The 13,420-nt window shown below is 41.9% G+C and overlaps 1 protein-coding gene across 2 annotated transcripts in view; it reads left to right on the top strand.

Moving 5' to 3' along the window:
* The window catches only part of SMCHD1 (structural maintenance of chromosomes flexible hinge domain containing 1), a 114,672-nt gene extending 104,603 nt beyond the window's left edge, over positions 1 to 10,069 (top strand). The window contains exons 45-48 of one of the 2 annotated variants that reach the window (XM_056138102.1): positions 1,284 to 1,455; positions 2,407 to 2,565; positions 2,848 to 2,955; positions 9,084 to 10,069. In XM_056138102.1, coding sequence (XP_055994077.1) covers positions 1,284 to 1,455; positions 2,407 to 2,565; positions 2,848 to 2,955; positions 9,084 to 9,091 — 447 coding nt within the window. In that variant the 3' untranslated portion in view covers positions 9,092 to 10,069. Of the gene's footprint in view, positions 1 to 1,283; positions 1,456 to 2,406; positions 2,566 to 2,847; positions 2,960 to 9,083 lie in introns of both variants that reach the window. The other variant, XM_056138101.1, reaches the window with a different exon arrangement.
* Positions 10,070 to 13,420: the final 3,351 nt, after the last annotated feature.

Here is a 13,420-nt window from a genome sequence, read left to right as displayed (position 1 = left end):
GTAAGGTGTGGGCATCCCCTGTGGTTCCCCGAGCACCGCCAGGAGTAATTACTGGGATCAGAGCCGGGAGTAACCCCTGAGCATTGCGGAGGGGGGGAGGGGAGAGGGACATGCCAGGAGTAACCCCTCAGCATTGCCAAGTGTGACCCAACGAAGGAAAAATATGTATGTGTGTTACGGGTGCTGGGTTGGCTCCAGCCTCCTTCCGGCCTGTGCCCCATACCGGGGCCCTATCCCCAGAGCTGATACGCTCATCTTTAAGGTAGTAACCCAAGACTGAGCACTAAACATGTTGTCGTGAGAACATTTGTCAAGTTTATTGATCTTCAGTATCAGTTTCCATTCCCCCGAACAGATCAGGTCAGGAGATGGACTCAGGCCCTTTCCTGGGAGCCTGCCGCACCCCGACACAGTGGCTCGGTCAGTGTCAGAGGCGCTCCTTGCCGCCTGCAGTCACCTATGTGAGCTGTCATATGTAGGAGTCATTACTAGCTGGGTAGAATTCTTAAGTTCTGGCCAGGGTATTATTATATATAAATTCAGCTCGTGGCTTAGAAAACAGAAGTCTAGAGCAAATCTGTGAAAGATGAGATTATTTTACTAAGAAAACAGCTTACTAAGTAAACTACAGACTTTCTTCAAAGAGTATCTTAGCATGTTTTACAGTTTAGGTAGCCAGTATGTTGGTGGGCGAGAGGGGGAGGAAGTCTGTCAAGTTTAATTCCTAGTATTTTACATTTTATGGACTGGACTCTGCACCAGGCTGAGGGGCAGGTGAGAGCCCTTCCCACCCCAAGGGACCCAATGCCGGCAGCTGACCTCCACTACCCAGCCACTACTACGCTCCAGACCGCTTTGTGGACCGCTCGACCGCTTCCTACCCATTTTTCACAGTTACTACAATATATCTGATGGGGTACAGACAGTAGGCAACAAATCATAGAGAGAAATATATAAATATATGCCTCTCAGAGAGCCTGGCAAGATACCACAAGTATCAACGCCTGCACGGGCAGAGCCTGGCAAGCTCCCTGTGGCATATTTGATATGCCAAATACAGTAAACGCAACAGGTGTCATTCCCCTGACCCTGATAAAGCCTCCAATCGTTGGGGAAAATCGAGTAAGAAGAGGCTGCTAAAATCTCGGGGCTGGGAGGAATAGAGTCGTTACTGGCGCCTGCTCGAGTAATTCGACGAACAATGGGATGACAGTGATACTCTTTCTTTGAAAGGTTGAAGTACATTTTAATGACAGTAATTACTATTCTTTTACTTGTAACAGGTTGTTAAAATCACACACTGTCCTACACTGTTAACCAGAGATGGAGATCGCATTCGAAGTAATGGGAAGTTTGGGGGCCTTCAGAATAAAGCTCCTCCAATGGATAAACTTCGAGGGATGGTATTTGGAGCTCCAGTACCCAAACAGTGCCTCGTCTTAGGGGACCAAATAGGTATGTTATTTACATACATAATAATCTCTAATTTGGTTTTAATTCTTTACATGGGACTTGTGAATTGAAATTCTACATAAAAACTAACCAAGAATGGGTCGGAGTAGGTAGAGCGTTGGTTGGCCTTGATTGTAACTGACCTGGTTCAGTTCCCGGAATCCCATGTGGCCACCTCAAGCACTGCTGGGTGTGGTCCAAACAAAGGAAAAAAGCAAAGTACTTATCCAGTACTTTATTTTTATCTTGTATTTCAGCTTTCTTATATTAGGTAGTTCAACTTATATAAAAGTAGGGGTTTCACTCTCTTTGTCCTTGAAATAAAATACTATCATTGTTGAATAAATGATATTTTGTCAAACAGTTATACTGCTCTTTTATATGAGGATTGGTAACTGGAATACATAGTTTTTTTTTTTTTTAAAAAAAGTCTTGCTCTGAACAATAGCACAGCAGGTAGGGTGCTTGCCTTACACGCAGCTGACCCAGTTCAGTTGTGTGTGATCCCCCAGACATTGCCAGGAGTGATCCCTGAGCACCACCCAGTTGGCCCCCAAACCACCAATCAGCCAGATCTTGCCTGCGCTGTCCTTCCATCTTCCCTTCACCAGCCATGCCCCCAGTCTCGTTAGTTAGCCATTATCACATCTCTCTGTGCTCTGACATATTTTAGACCATTACCTTAGAATCTATTTGCCCTCAATTTTAGAGTTCCAGTATACTTGCATATTGACTTTTCCGGCAAAAAAATAGTTTGTTGTCAGCCTTTGTTTAAAAGAAAAAAAAAAACTAGTGATAAAATACATAGTTTGCACACTTCAGCATTTTTAAGTGTGCAAGGCTTATGATCTTAAATTACATTGTTAGTGGTTTCCCACACACAGTTTCAACACCACACCCATCACCACCACACCCTTCTCAGGTAGGTTTTCTGCTTTGTCTGGGTCTTCACAGAGCTTCTCCGGCAGTACCGCACTGCTGTGTGCAGATTGGGCACCGTGAACAAGGATCTTAGTGGCCAGCTTGAGTACCTTCACACTCCGGATATGAAGAAGAAAAAGCAGGAACTGGATGAACAGGAGAAAAGTCTGAAACTTATAGAACAAAAGCTAGGTATGTGCTTGCTTTTTGTTAATGTCTACTTTCATTGCCTGAAGAAAAATGAAAGAAACCAGCCACAAGAAGAAAGGATATAAGTGTTCCAGGTCTTTGTCAGTTGAAAGATAACTCTTGATCTCAGGTCATCTAGTAATTGTTTAATATTCTCAGCAGAATATTCTCAGTAAGAAGCATTCTCATAGAAAGAAGCATTCTTACTTTTCTTGAAGTTGACATATTTTTCTTGTAATAACCTTGGTCTTCTAAGTTAGCTTTATATATCTTCTGTATTTATAGGTATGACTCCCACAAATAAAAGTAATGATACACGTCATCAAACAAAAGTTGAAATGACTGAATGTCTGATTCCTCCTAAGAGAATGAGAAGAGAATCTACAAGACAAAGTAGGTGAGTCTGTGTGTTCTGAGAGTTACTGGCTAGTTCATCAACTTAGCTTTGTAATAGTGTGTGTGTCTGGTTGCCCTCTGGTGAGAATTAGTTTGAAAAAAAAAGATACTGTAGATAAGACCTAATTATTTTCTCCTACATTTTTTCTTTCGGATTTTTTTTCCACACCTGGCTATGCGCTCAGGGTTCACTCCTGGCAGGCTTGGGACCATATGGGATCAAACAGGGGATCAAACCCAGGTTGGCTGCGTGCAAGGCAAGTGCCCTACCCACTTATTATTGCTCCAGCCCCAATTCTCTAAATAATTTTTCCTAATTTTTTAGAAATATTGGTAGTTGACTTTTAGATTATTAAAAGATTGGGTGGTAAGATTTAAATTGCTTTGATATTTGTCTTTCAAGTACAGTGCATTTTCTTAGACTCAGCATCTTGTAGGCATCAGACTGCCAAGCTATTTGTTTATTGCTTATTTAAAAATGACTTGCTGTGGGGTTAATTTGGGAAAATTATACCACTGAGATCCATGTTCTGCAGCCACTGGTCTGAGCGGCTATGCAAAGCAGACACTGGTCCATAGGTATAAAAAAGTTCAATGATGCTGACTTAGGTAGGTCACCAAACAAAGAGAAAACTGCCGTTTTTAGTCTTAAGACCATTTCATAGACATGAAATCAAAGCTTATTTTGGACTGTGGTGTTTGATCTTATTTTGCGTCTATTCCATACCTATTAAAATGCTCATTTTGTGTGTGGAAATAAAAGTGGCATAGTAGGAGCTGGAGATAGTGCAGTAAGGGAAGGTGCTTGCCTTGTACGGTCAGCCCAGGTTCAATACCAAGCACTTCATATGGTTTCCTGACCATAGCCAGGTGTAGTCCACCCCAAATCCCCTCCAAAAACAGAAAAGAAAAAAAAGTGACACTTAATCCTCAAAAAATTCTACAGTCTTTTGCAGAAGAAGAGTTTAAAAGTAACTGTATATAAATATACAGGATAATGTTAAGGTCTATGAAAAAAAAGACTGCATTGATCTAAAATAATAGGAAACATTTTATTGGTCATCAGGAAAGATGCACTTGAGAAAAAGTCTGACGGATGAAGTCAGCCATCTAGAGATTGGTTTCAGTAGAGGGGGATGGAGAGCAGTGAAAGAATGAGTGTGGTGTGTTTGAAAACCTGTGCTGTATAGCTAGAGTGGGCAGGAGGGAGAAGTTCTAAGGAGTGGTCACAGAGGGTAGGCAGTGACAGCACCAAGTCATGTGTCACAAAATATTGAGATGAAATTCTTTATATTCTCAATAAATTGAGTACTTGTGCTAGTAGGATTTAAAAAAAATGGTATCTTAGATTAATTGACTTTAAGGTAAATGAGGAAAAAGAATTAATGAAATAGGGTTTTTTGTTTTTAACAATTTGGTTATTCATCTATATGAGACAAATTTCTACACAACAGGTTGTGAATGAAATGTTTTATCATATGCCTGTTAAGAAAAACCAAAACTGATCACAGAAAGTATATTTGTTGATAAACATTTAAAAAAGATCAACAAAGGATGTAGACAATTTTTATAAATCATGGATTCAAATTATGGCAAAATCCCCTATTTACAATGAAAATTAATCGATACTTATGGAAGACATGAACATTATTATGGAAATAAATCTGTTTTATGGAAAAGACGTGTTAGCTATCTTTCATGGTAATTGCATAATTGGAGAAATTTCCTTTACATGAAAATTAAGCATAGAAACACAAAAACACATTTTTTTGGTCATAGCTGGTGATGCTCAGAGGTTATTCCTGCTTCTACACTTAGGAGTAACTCCTGGCAGTAGTCAGGTGACCACATCGGTGCCTGGAATTGAATCCTGATAATCAGCTGCATGCAAGGCAAATACCCTACCTACTATCTGTCCAACTCAGATCTTTGGATTTTTATTTGCTCAGGACTTACTTTTGACTCTATGCTTAGGGATCAAACCTGGGTTAACCTTGTACAAAGCAAATGCCCTACCTGCTGTACTATCTTTCCAATCCCTGGTGATACGTTTAAAACCATGGAAAAATAAACAGATTGTTCACCTCAGCTATTAATATAAAATATCTAGGAAATGAGAATCAGTAGTCAAATGAATAAGTGAAAAATTGGAGGTACTAGAGAAAGGTAAAATTGACAAACCTCTGGTCTTGGCAGCACCTCAAGGACATTTGCTGTTTGTGGTGGAGTAGGGATAATTTCTATTTCATGAAACCTCTAACTGAGCTTTCTTTTTGAACAAGGAGTATTATATTTATTTATTTATTTATTTATTGGGGGAAATTAGGGGGTGTTGGATCTGTACGGAATAGATGCAAAATAAGATCAAACACCACAGTCTGAAAGAAACTTAGATTTCATTTCTACAAAATGGTATTAGTCCAAGGGGGGGTTGTTAAGCCACACCTGGCAGTACTCCAGGCTTCCTTATGGCTCTGCTCAGAAATCACTCCTTGTGGGCTTGTTCCCCACAGAAAGTGAACAAAGAAATGTGGAAGGAGGAGGTTTAGTTGATTACATATGGTAGAAGCCTTAAAGGCGTTTAGAATTAATTTCTCAACAAATCAAAGAAGGCTCAGTTTTTGCAAGTATACATGAAATAAGGAGGAGTTGGAAACAATTAATGTCACCAGGAAATAAGCCTACATCTTTGAGGCTGTGCAAATAATGATAACTGGTTCCAGAGAATGAACTTAGAGCAGCCAGCCAGTGGTTTAAGACATGGGTTTATTGTTTACTTGAAAAGCAGACCAGACTAGACCAGTTGCCTGCAGGTTTGTCAGGAAAGATTATATGATACGAATCAAAGGCAAAAATCAGACAGCTGTGTGCAGCAGCATCTTAAAAGGATGGTAGCCAGGGGAGGTTAGAGTCATAGGACAGTGAATGGGTTGGGCATTTGCCTTGCACGCGGTCATCCCAGGTTCAATCCCCAGCATCCCATATGGTCCCCTGTGCCCTGCCAGGACTAGTTCCTGAGGGCAGAGCCAGGAGTAAACCCTAAGCATTGCCGGGTATGACCCAAAAAGTAAAAAATAAAAGGGGTGAGGGAGTAGGAGGGATAAATATGCTATCCTATGTCTAAACATTTATGGAAACTCCTGTACATAAAGCTGCCTTTTCCGTAGAATGTAACTCTCCAGGGTATGACCCAGGGATATTCTCAGCTCCATGCCCAAAAGGCTGTAAGTGGAAAGGGTGTCTCCTGGACCATGGTGCAGAATGTATGGTATTGTTACCTCATTGATGCAAGAGGGTAGAAGAAGGAACTACTGGATATAAAAATAAAGTGAAAGAAAACACCGAATGCAACATGTTGATCAAATGCAAGTTGTATGTCTATAAATCAAATAATATACATTTAGTATTATACTCCATAATGTCATATATATACTTTACATTTGGGGGGGGGGGGCTGGGGAGAGAGAAAAGTGGGTAGCACAGGGGTAGCTTGTGTTACATGCAGTCGACCTGGATATGATCACCATCATCCCATATGGTCTCCCAAGCCAACCAGGAGTAACCCGAGGACTACCAGGTGTGGCCGCCCCCCAAAAATTAAATTTTGTTGGAGTTTTTAAAAGAAATGGGGTTTGTTTTAGGGATGAATTTTATTGAAACTGGTATGGGAAATATTGCAACATATAAGCAGTATTTTTATTTTTGTTTTATTTTATTGAATCACCATGAGATAGTTGCAAGCTTTCATGTTTGGGTTACAATCACACAATGATCAAACACCCATCTCTCCACCAGTTCTCCACCAATGCACATTCCCCACCACCAATATCCCCTTTTCCATCCTCTTTCTGCCTCCATGGCAGACAATATTCCCCATTATCTGCTTTTGGGCATTATGGTTTGCAATACAGACACTGAGAAGTTACTATGTTTTGTCCTTTATCTGTTTTCTGCACACATCTCCCATCCCAACCAATTCCTCCAGCCATCTTTTTCTGAGAGATCCCTTCTCTATACCAGCTGTCCTCTCCAGCTGTCTTCTCCCTTTTTCTCATGAGGCAGGCTTCCAGCTATGGAGCAATTTTCCTGTCCCGTGTGTCTACTGTCCTTAGGTGTCAGCCTCATGTTATGTTGTTTTATACTCCAAAAATGAGTCCTTCTATGTCTGTCCCTCTCTTTCTGACTCATTTCACTCAGCATGATACTTTCCATGTCTATCCATTTATAAGCAAAGTTCACGACTTTATCTCTTCTGACAACTGCATAGTATTCCATTGTGTAGATGTACCAAGGTTTCTTTAACCAGTCATCTGTTCTAGGGCACTTTCGCTGTTTCCAGATTTTGGCTATTGTGAACAGTGCTGCAATGAACATATAGGTACAGATGTCGTTTCTACTGTGCTTTTTTGGGATATATTCCCAGAAATGGTATTGTGGGGTCATATGGAAGCTCAATTTCTAGTTTTTGAAGGACTATCCATATTGTTTTCCAGAAAGGCTGGACTAGTGGGCATTCCCACCAGCAGTGAAAGAGCATCCCTTTTTCCCCACATCCACGCCAGCACTGGTTCTTTTGTTCTTTTGAATGTGTGCCAGTCTCTGTGGTGTGAGATGATATCTTTTGATTTGCATCTCCCTGATGGCTAGTGATGTGGAACATTTTTTCATGTGCCTTTTGACCATTTGTATTTCTTTTTTGGGGAAACTTCTCTTCATTTCTTCTCCCCATTTTTTGATGGCATTGGAGGTTTTTTTCCTTGAACAATTCTACTAGTGTCTTGTATATCCTGGATATTAATCCCTTATCAGATGGGTATTGGGTAAATATTCTTTCCCATTCTGTGGGCTTTCTGTATTTTGGTCACTGTTTCTTTTGAAGTGCAGAAGCTTCTTAGTTTCATGTAGTCCCATTTGTTTTTGTTTGCTTCCACTTACATGGTCAGTATATGCAGTAGTTTTAAAGGGGGATCTGGACTTGGTCAGTCCTGAGTGGTGCTTGGGACTGCTCCTAGCTCTGTGCTCATTGATTGCTCCCAGAGTGCTCAGGTGTCAGATTGAGCTGGGCTCAGCATCATGCAAGCCTCAATCTTTGTACTGTCTCCAGCCCTCCAAATTTTAATATTTAAAAAATTCTTTTTTCCATACAAAATCTTCAAAATTTAGAACACAGCAAACCTCAGTCATAACTAGCTACAGTGCAAGTGCTTTGGAACCATACGTCAGTAGTGGCTACTGTTTTAAAAAAGAACTTAGGATAGAAATCTATCCTGTGCATCCTTACCTCATCTTATTTCCCAGAGGCAGTTTTTGTGTAACTGTTTATCCTGTTGTCCCTTTTCTTTCTTTGGCCATGAAGCACCTTTCAGGAAGAACAGTGCAGCCAGGCTGCTGAGCTGAGTGCTGTTATGTGCTGGCCAACCTGACTTTTGGACTGAATTGTTCTGCATCATTTTAGATTTTTCCAATCATGATTTGTTATATTCTGAATATAGTGGCCAAATAATCTAGATATGTGGGAGACAGTCAACCCCATGGAACCCCTAAGAGTCTGTGGGGGGGGCAGGTGGAGATGGGGGGATCCACACCTGACATTTCTCCAGGATTACTCCTTGCTCCATGCTCACGGACCACTCCTAGCTGGGCGCAGGGGACCCATATGGGGTACCAGGCATCCAACCCAGTGTCAGCTGTGTGCAAGGCAAACTCCCTACCTGCTTTCTGGTCCCCTCCTGTTAATACTTCAAATTGTTTCATTTAAGGAATAAAGAAGTAATCCTTAGAATGTGGGGCTGAGGTGACCCTTCATGACACAGATCCTTGCCTTTTGATGTGGATGGCACCCTTTGTTTTTTGAGCTCCCCCAGTGCCTTGCACTAGGGTTGGTCCTAATAGTGCTCAAGGCACCTTGTCGCCTGGGTCCCCCAGGGAGAGAGCATATGTACTCCAGTCCTTGGAACCGCCTACTTTGGAGGCTTTGGGGTGTTTTTGTGTACCTCTGAGTTACTGTATTCAAGGGTTCAATGAATCTAAGAATTCTCATAGCTCCATTGAATACTTTAACATCTGGGTCAGGAAAGGAAAACTTTGATACTTAAAATGTTTCTCTTTTTCTCCACTTTGAGCAGGATTATAACCAAAGCGGATGTGTGAAAGTCTCTGAGGAGAGTGGCCCTTGAGTCTCACTGAGAGCACTGACTTCTGCAAGTGATTTTTGGAAGACCACGAGTGCAATTTATCAGACTGGATAATCTGGGGACAATGCAAGAATCTGGGCACACAGTGCCATGTCAGGCCAGCTGAGAAGAATCAGGCATCTCTTCAGTTCCACAGCTCATGGGACAGTACGAATTTACTGGGATTGTTCCAGGCACTGGTGCCCTTGCTTTTCATTTCTTGCAGTGTGTCAGAGGAAATGCACAAGTATGGCAGTGGCTAAAATTGACATGTAGCATTTATAATTCTGAAAGAAAGTTAACGTACTTTTTTTCCAGTATGATGATCATGGGTATGCTAGAACTGTTTATTGGAAGCAAACTTTTTTAATTCCTTTTTTAGTGGATTTATTTAACAAAACTTTTGTTGTGTCAGAAGAACACTTTAAAGGTTAGATATTTAAGTGTAAATATGCGAAGAAACTCTTAATGAAGAATTTAGAATAAAAAAATAGAAAAAAGTACAGAGAATCAGGTGCTGATACTTCAAAAATATTGATGTGCTTGCGATATTAGCATTATGACTTTCTAAAGACACCTGTGTATATATGCAGCTCCATCCGTTTTTATAAGTACTGTTTAACTTTACTAATCCTAGATTATATACTGTAGGCCTTAATTCTACATTTACATTATTTTATAATTTTTTATTACTATTTTTAACAGCTTAAAGTTGGTCAGACTCGTTACTGCAATAAGGATATGTTAGAAACTGCTGCAAAAATACTTGAGTTGGTGTATTCAAGCTAACATGTCAATATTCATGTCTGTGTAAGTCCAGGACTGTATGTCTGTGAAATTGTTTTGTAAGAAGATACTTTTGGTATACAGTTTTGTGTCCCAGGAAATGTGTATTTTTTAATCCTTTCTAAATATACAGTGAGGTGAATATAAGAGTGTTCCTTCGCCCGTTTCTTTCTTTAAAATAAAAACTCTATAAAAGTCACATTGATTAAAAACAGTCATCATGTTGACCTGTCTCTGTAATGGAAGGCACTTGCTGTATTGAAGAATGGCTCTCTCGCCTCCCCCGTGCTCTCCTGCTTAGCTGACAACAGTGCTCTGCAGCAGCTCTGTGTTGATCAGGCCTGCATGTGCCCACTGCATGTCACCATTGCCTCAGGGGTCTGACTTTCTTTTCAGATGTGATGCTCTTAACATTTAGTAGGCTGCAGTATGGTGTAAACCTGGCTTTTGTATCAACTAAACACAAAATTGGATGACTCAATTGCAAGAGTTGTAGCAGTGCTGCAGTTACCTAAAGAAAATCCTGAAATCCTTCTGGGGCTGTAACGTCTACACCTCACTGTATATGTTAGCTTGAATACACCAGCTAGAGGGGCTGAGCCTCCTGAGACTGACACCCCCACATACAAAGTGAGGATTTCAGCTTGCTGGTGATCTCCCCTTGTGTAAACCCCTTTTACCCTGGTGACGCTAGGAGTGATCACACATTAACTGATGTTCATGGGCTCTCCGGACAGCTCTCTCACGCCACTCAGTGCTCTTAAACTGCTTCCCCACTTGGGATGGGCATTGCCTTGGGCCAATGAGGGAGGATTGAGGGCCAAGCTGGTTGGTGATTGGTTGCCGTTTATTCCATTCTCATCTCTCCCAAACTCTCCACACCTCTCTCCACCTCTGGCCACAACTCTCTCCCCACCTCGCAACTCTCGCAGCTCTCTCCAACCCTCACTAAACATACTCCACAATGCGCTCTCCAACTCTCACTATCTCTGTCTCTTGCTCTGCCCACAGCTCCCACTCTGCCTCTCTCCAACTCTTTGCCTTCTTTTACTCTGTTCCCCTAGTCTCCTCAGGCACCACTTTTACCACCTCTTCCCTAACTATGCCTCCCAAACCACGCCTTCCCCTGGGAAGCGCAAACAACATGTTTTTCAAGCCTTCCTGACCACCTGCAACCCACGAGGGCAAGACAGCTCTTAAGGTGTGTTTCTCCTCTCCTTAGATCAGAAACTTAATTAACATCTTAATTCTACTTCCTAATATTTGCCATTCTCTATGTTATCCTACATCCCCTGCCCTTATTTTAATTTTCATTGCCCAGCCATCTTTTTATGCATGTTTTTCACCCGTGAATGCAGAGGGGCAGGATTCCAGCAGCTAAGACTTCACTGAGATTCAGAAAGCTTACTGTTCTACACGGAGCAGGTGGGCCAAATTGCCTCTGCTTTTGAGACCCCTTAAAGAAGTTAAACTGTGACCACCACTACTTGGTAGGGCTTTATAACAAAAATAGTAGTATATCCCACCCATGGTTAAAGCGTTGACACCAAATGGTCCCCAGATTATCCCCAACACCGCCACCATGTAACTTCAATGTCCTTGGGCTCGCATTTGGGGAAAGAACATGGAGCAGAAAACACTGGAGTGGGCTAGAGTGCATGCTCTGTATGCATGGCCCTGGTCAGCGCATGGTTTCCCCAAGAATCATCAGGAGTAGCCCCTGAGTACAGCTGGTGTGGCCTGAGCACGCAAAATAGAGCTTGATATGACATGAGGTCCATAGGTCCCACTCGGCTGAAACTGGGCCACCGTGGTTGTGGCACACTGAACACAGAAACCCGGAAGCAGCACAGAGGATGTCAAGCCACAGCCTGCTGTTCAGAACTAGCTCCTAAGTGTGCTGTCACCCCCAGATCCAGCACCCTGGCTTGGGCAGGGCAGGGAGGAGGGCGTGCAGTTTTCTGACGGTAATAGACGGAATATATGTACCTATCACAAAAATGGATTTATATAGGAGAAACAGTTTTACATTACTGAATGAAACTACTATGAATCTGTTGCCAGTTGATATTTATACAGAAAATTGAGCAACCATTTTAGTTTTCAAGTCAGCCTGGCAGGGCTCAGGGACTATCCAGGCTCAGCTGGGGATCACTTCTGTCAGTGCTCGGGGACCATTTGTGATGCTGGAAATTGAATCTTAAACACATACTCAGCCTTTTGAACCATGTGTCCAGCCCAGTCATTTTAAAACCTGAGGTCAGGGGTTGGAGTTACAGCAACCCAGTTCTAGTCAAACCAGCTTTGATCCCTAGCATCTCATATAGCCCCCTGAGCCCAGTCAGGAGTGATTCCTAAGCACGGAGCCAGGAGTAATCCCTTAGCATTGCCAAGTGTGGCTCAAAAACCAAAAAGTTCAACAATGTCAATCTATAAAATCCCTTTCCCAGCATTTAACACATTAACACTTAACTGATTTTATTCTTCTAGTATCAGTGATCCTCTTGAAATTTAAGAAATTTCTATATATTATGCCTTGAATTTTTTTTTCCCTTTGGCTTTTTTACCCCCTTAGGCTCAAGAATTAATCGTGGCTATGCTCGGGGACCATATGGGATGCCTGGAATCAAATCTGGTTAACCATGTACAAGGCAAACGCCCTACCCACTGTACTGCCCCATTTGTTGAATTTTTTGTTGTTGTTGTTTGGAATGCACTGTAGCACTGTCTGTAGCACTGTCCTCCCATTGTTCATCAATTTGCTCGAGCGGGCCCAGTAACGTCTCTTTTGTGAGACTTACTACTGTGCTTGTCAGATCGAATACGTCATGGGTAGCTTGCCAGGCTTTGCCATACGGGTGAGATACTCTCGGTAGCTTGCCAGGCTCTTCGAGAGGGATGGAGGAATTGAACCTGGTTAGACTGGGCCGGCTGCACGCAAGACAGACACCCTACCGCTGTGCTATAGCTCTGGCATGCTCTGTGTATTTAATTTTATTGTGTTATTATAGAACCTTACATTTTTAATGAAATAAAATCATACAGAAAATTAGCAGGCCAGGCACTGGCCTCTGAGCAATACCAACAAATGCCTCCACACAACTCCTATATATATGATTAAAATATTAGGGCACTGACTATGCATCTACCATCATAATCATATGGGGTCCCCAAGTACCACGAGGGTACTGTCAGGTGTGGCCCCAGAACAAAAAGAGGAGAACCCAGAGTGATGGTACAGCAAGTGGGGTATTTGCACTGTACTATCTCTTCCACCCATGGTGTGTTTGTGTGTTGGGGGGGGGGGTGAGTTTTTTTATAAAGGTAGGAGAATCAAACCAGCACGAAGATATAGCAGTTATACACAAATAGGTACCAAATAATATCCCAGAATATATGAAACAAAAACTGACAGTTGAACTAACAGCAACAATAATTGGAGATGACCCTACTTTTAATAATGGGTAGGACTATACATTATACATTACTATTCTATGCTAAAA

The sequence above is a fragment of the Sorex fumeus genome, unplaced genomic scaffold (genome assembly GCF_029834395.1).
Source record: "Sorex fumeus unplaced genomic scaffold, SorFum_2.1 ptg000128l, whole genome shotgun sequence".
NCBI lineage: Eukaryota > Metazoa > Chordata > Mammalia > Eulipotyphla > Soricidae > Sorex > Sorex fumeus.
The sequence above is the reverse complement of the archived record's forward strand: the minus strand, read 5'-3'. Positions and strand labels throughout refer to the sequence as shown.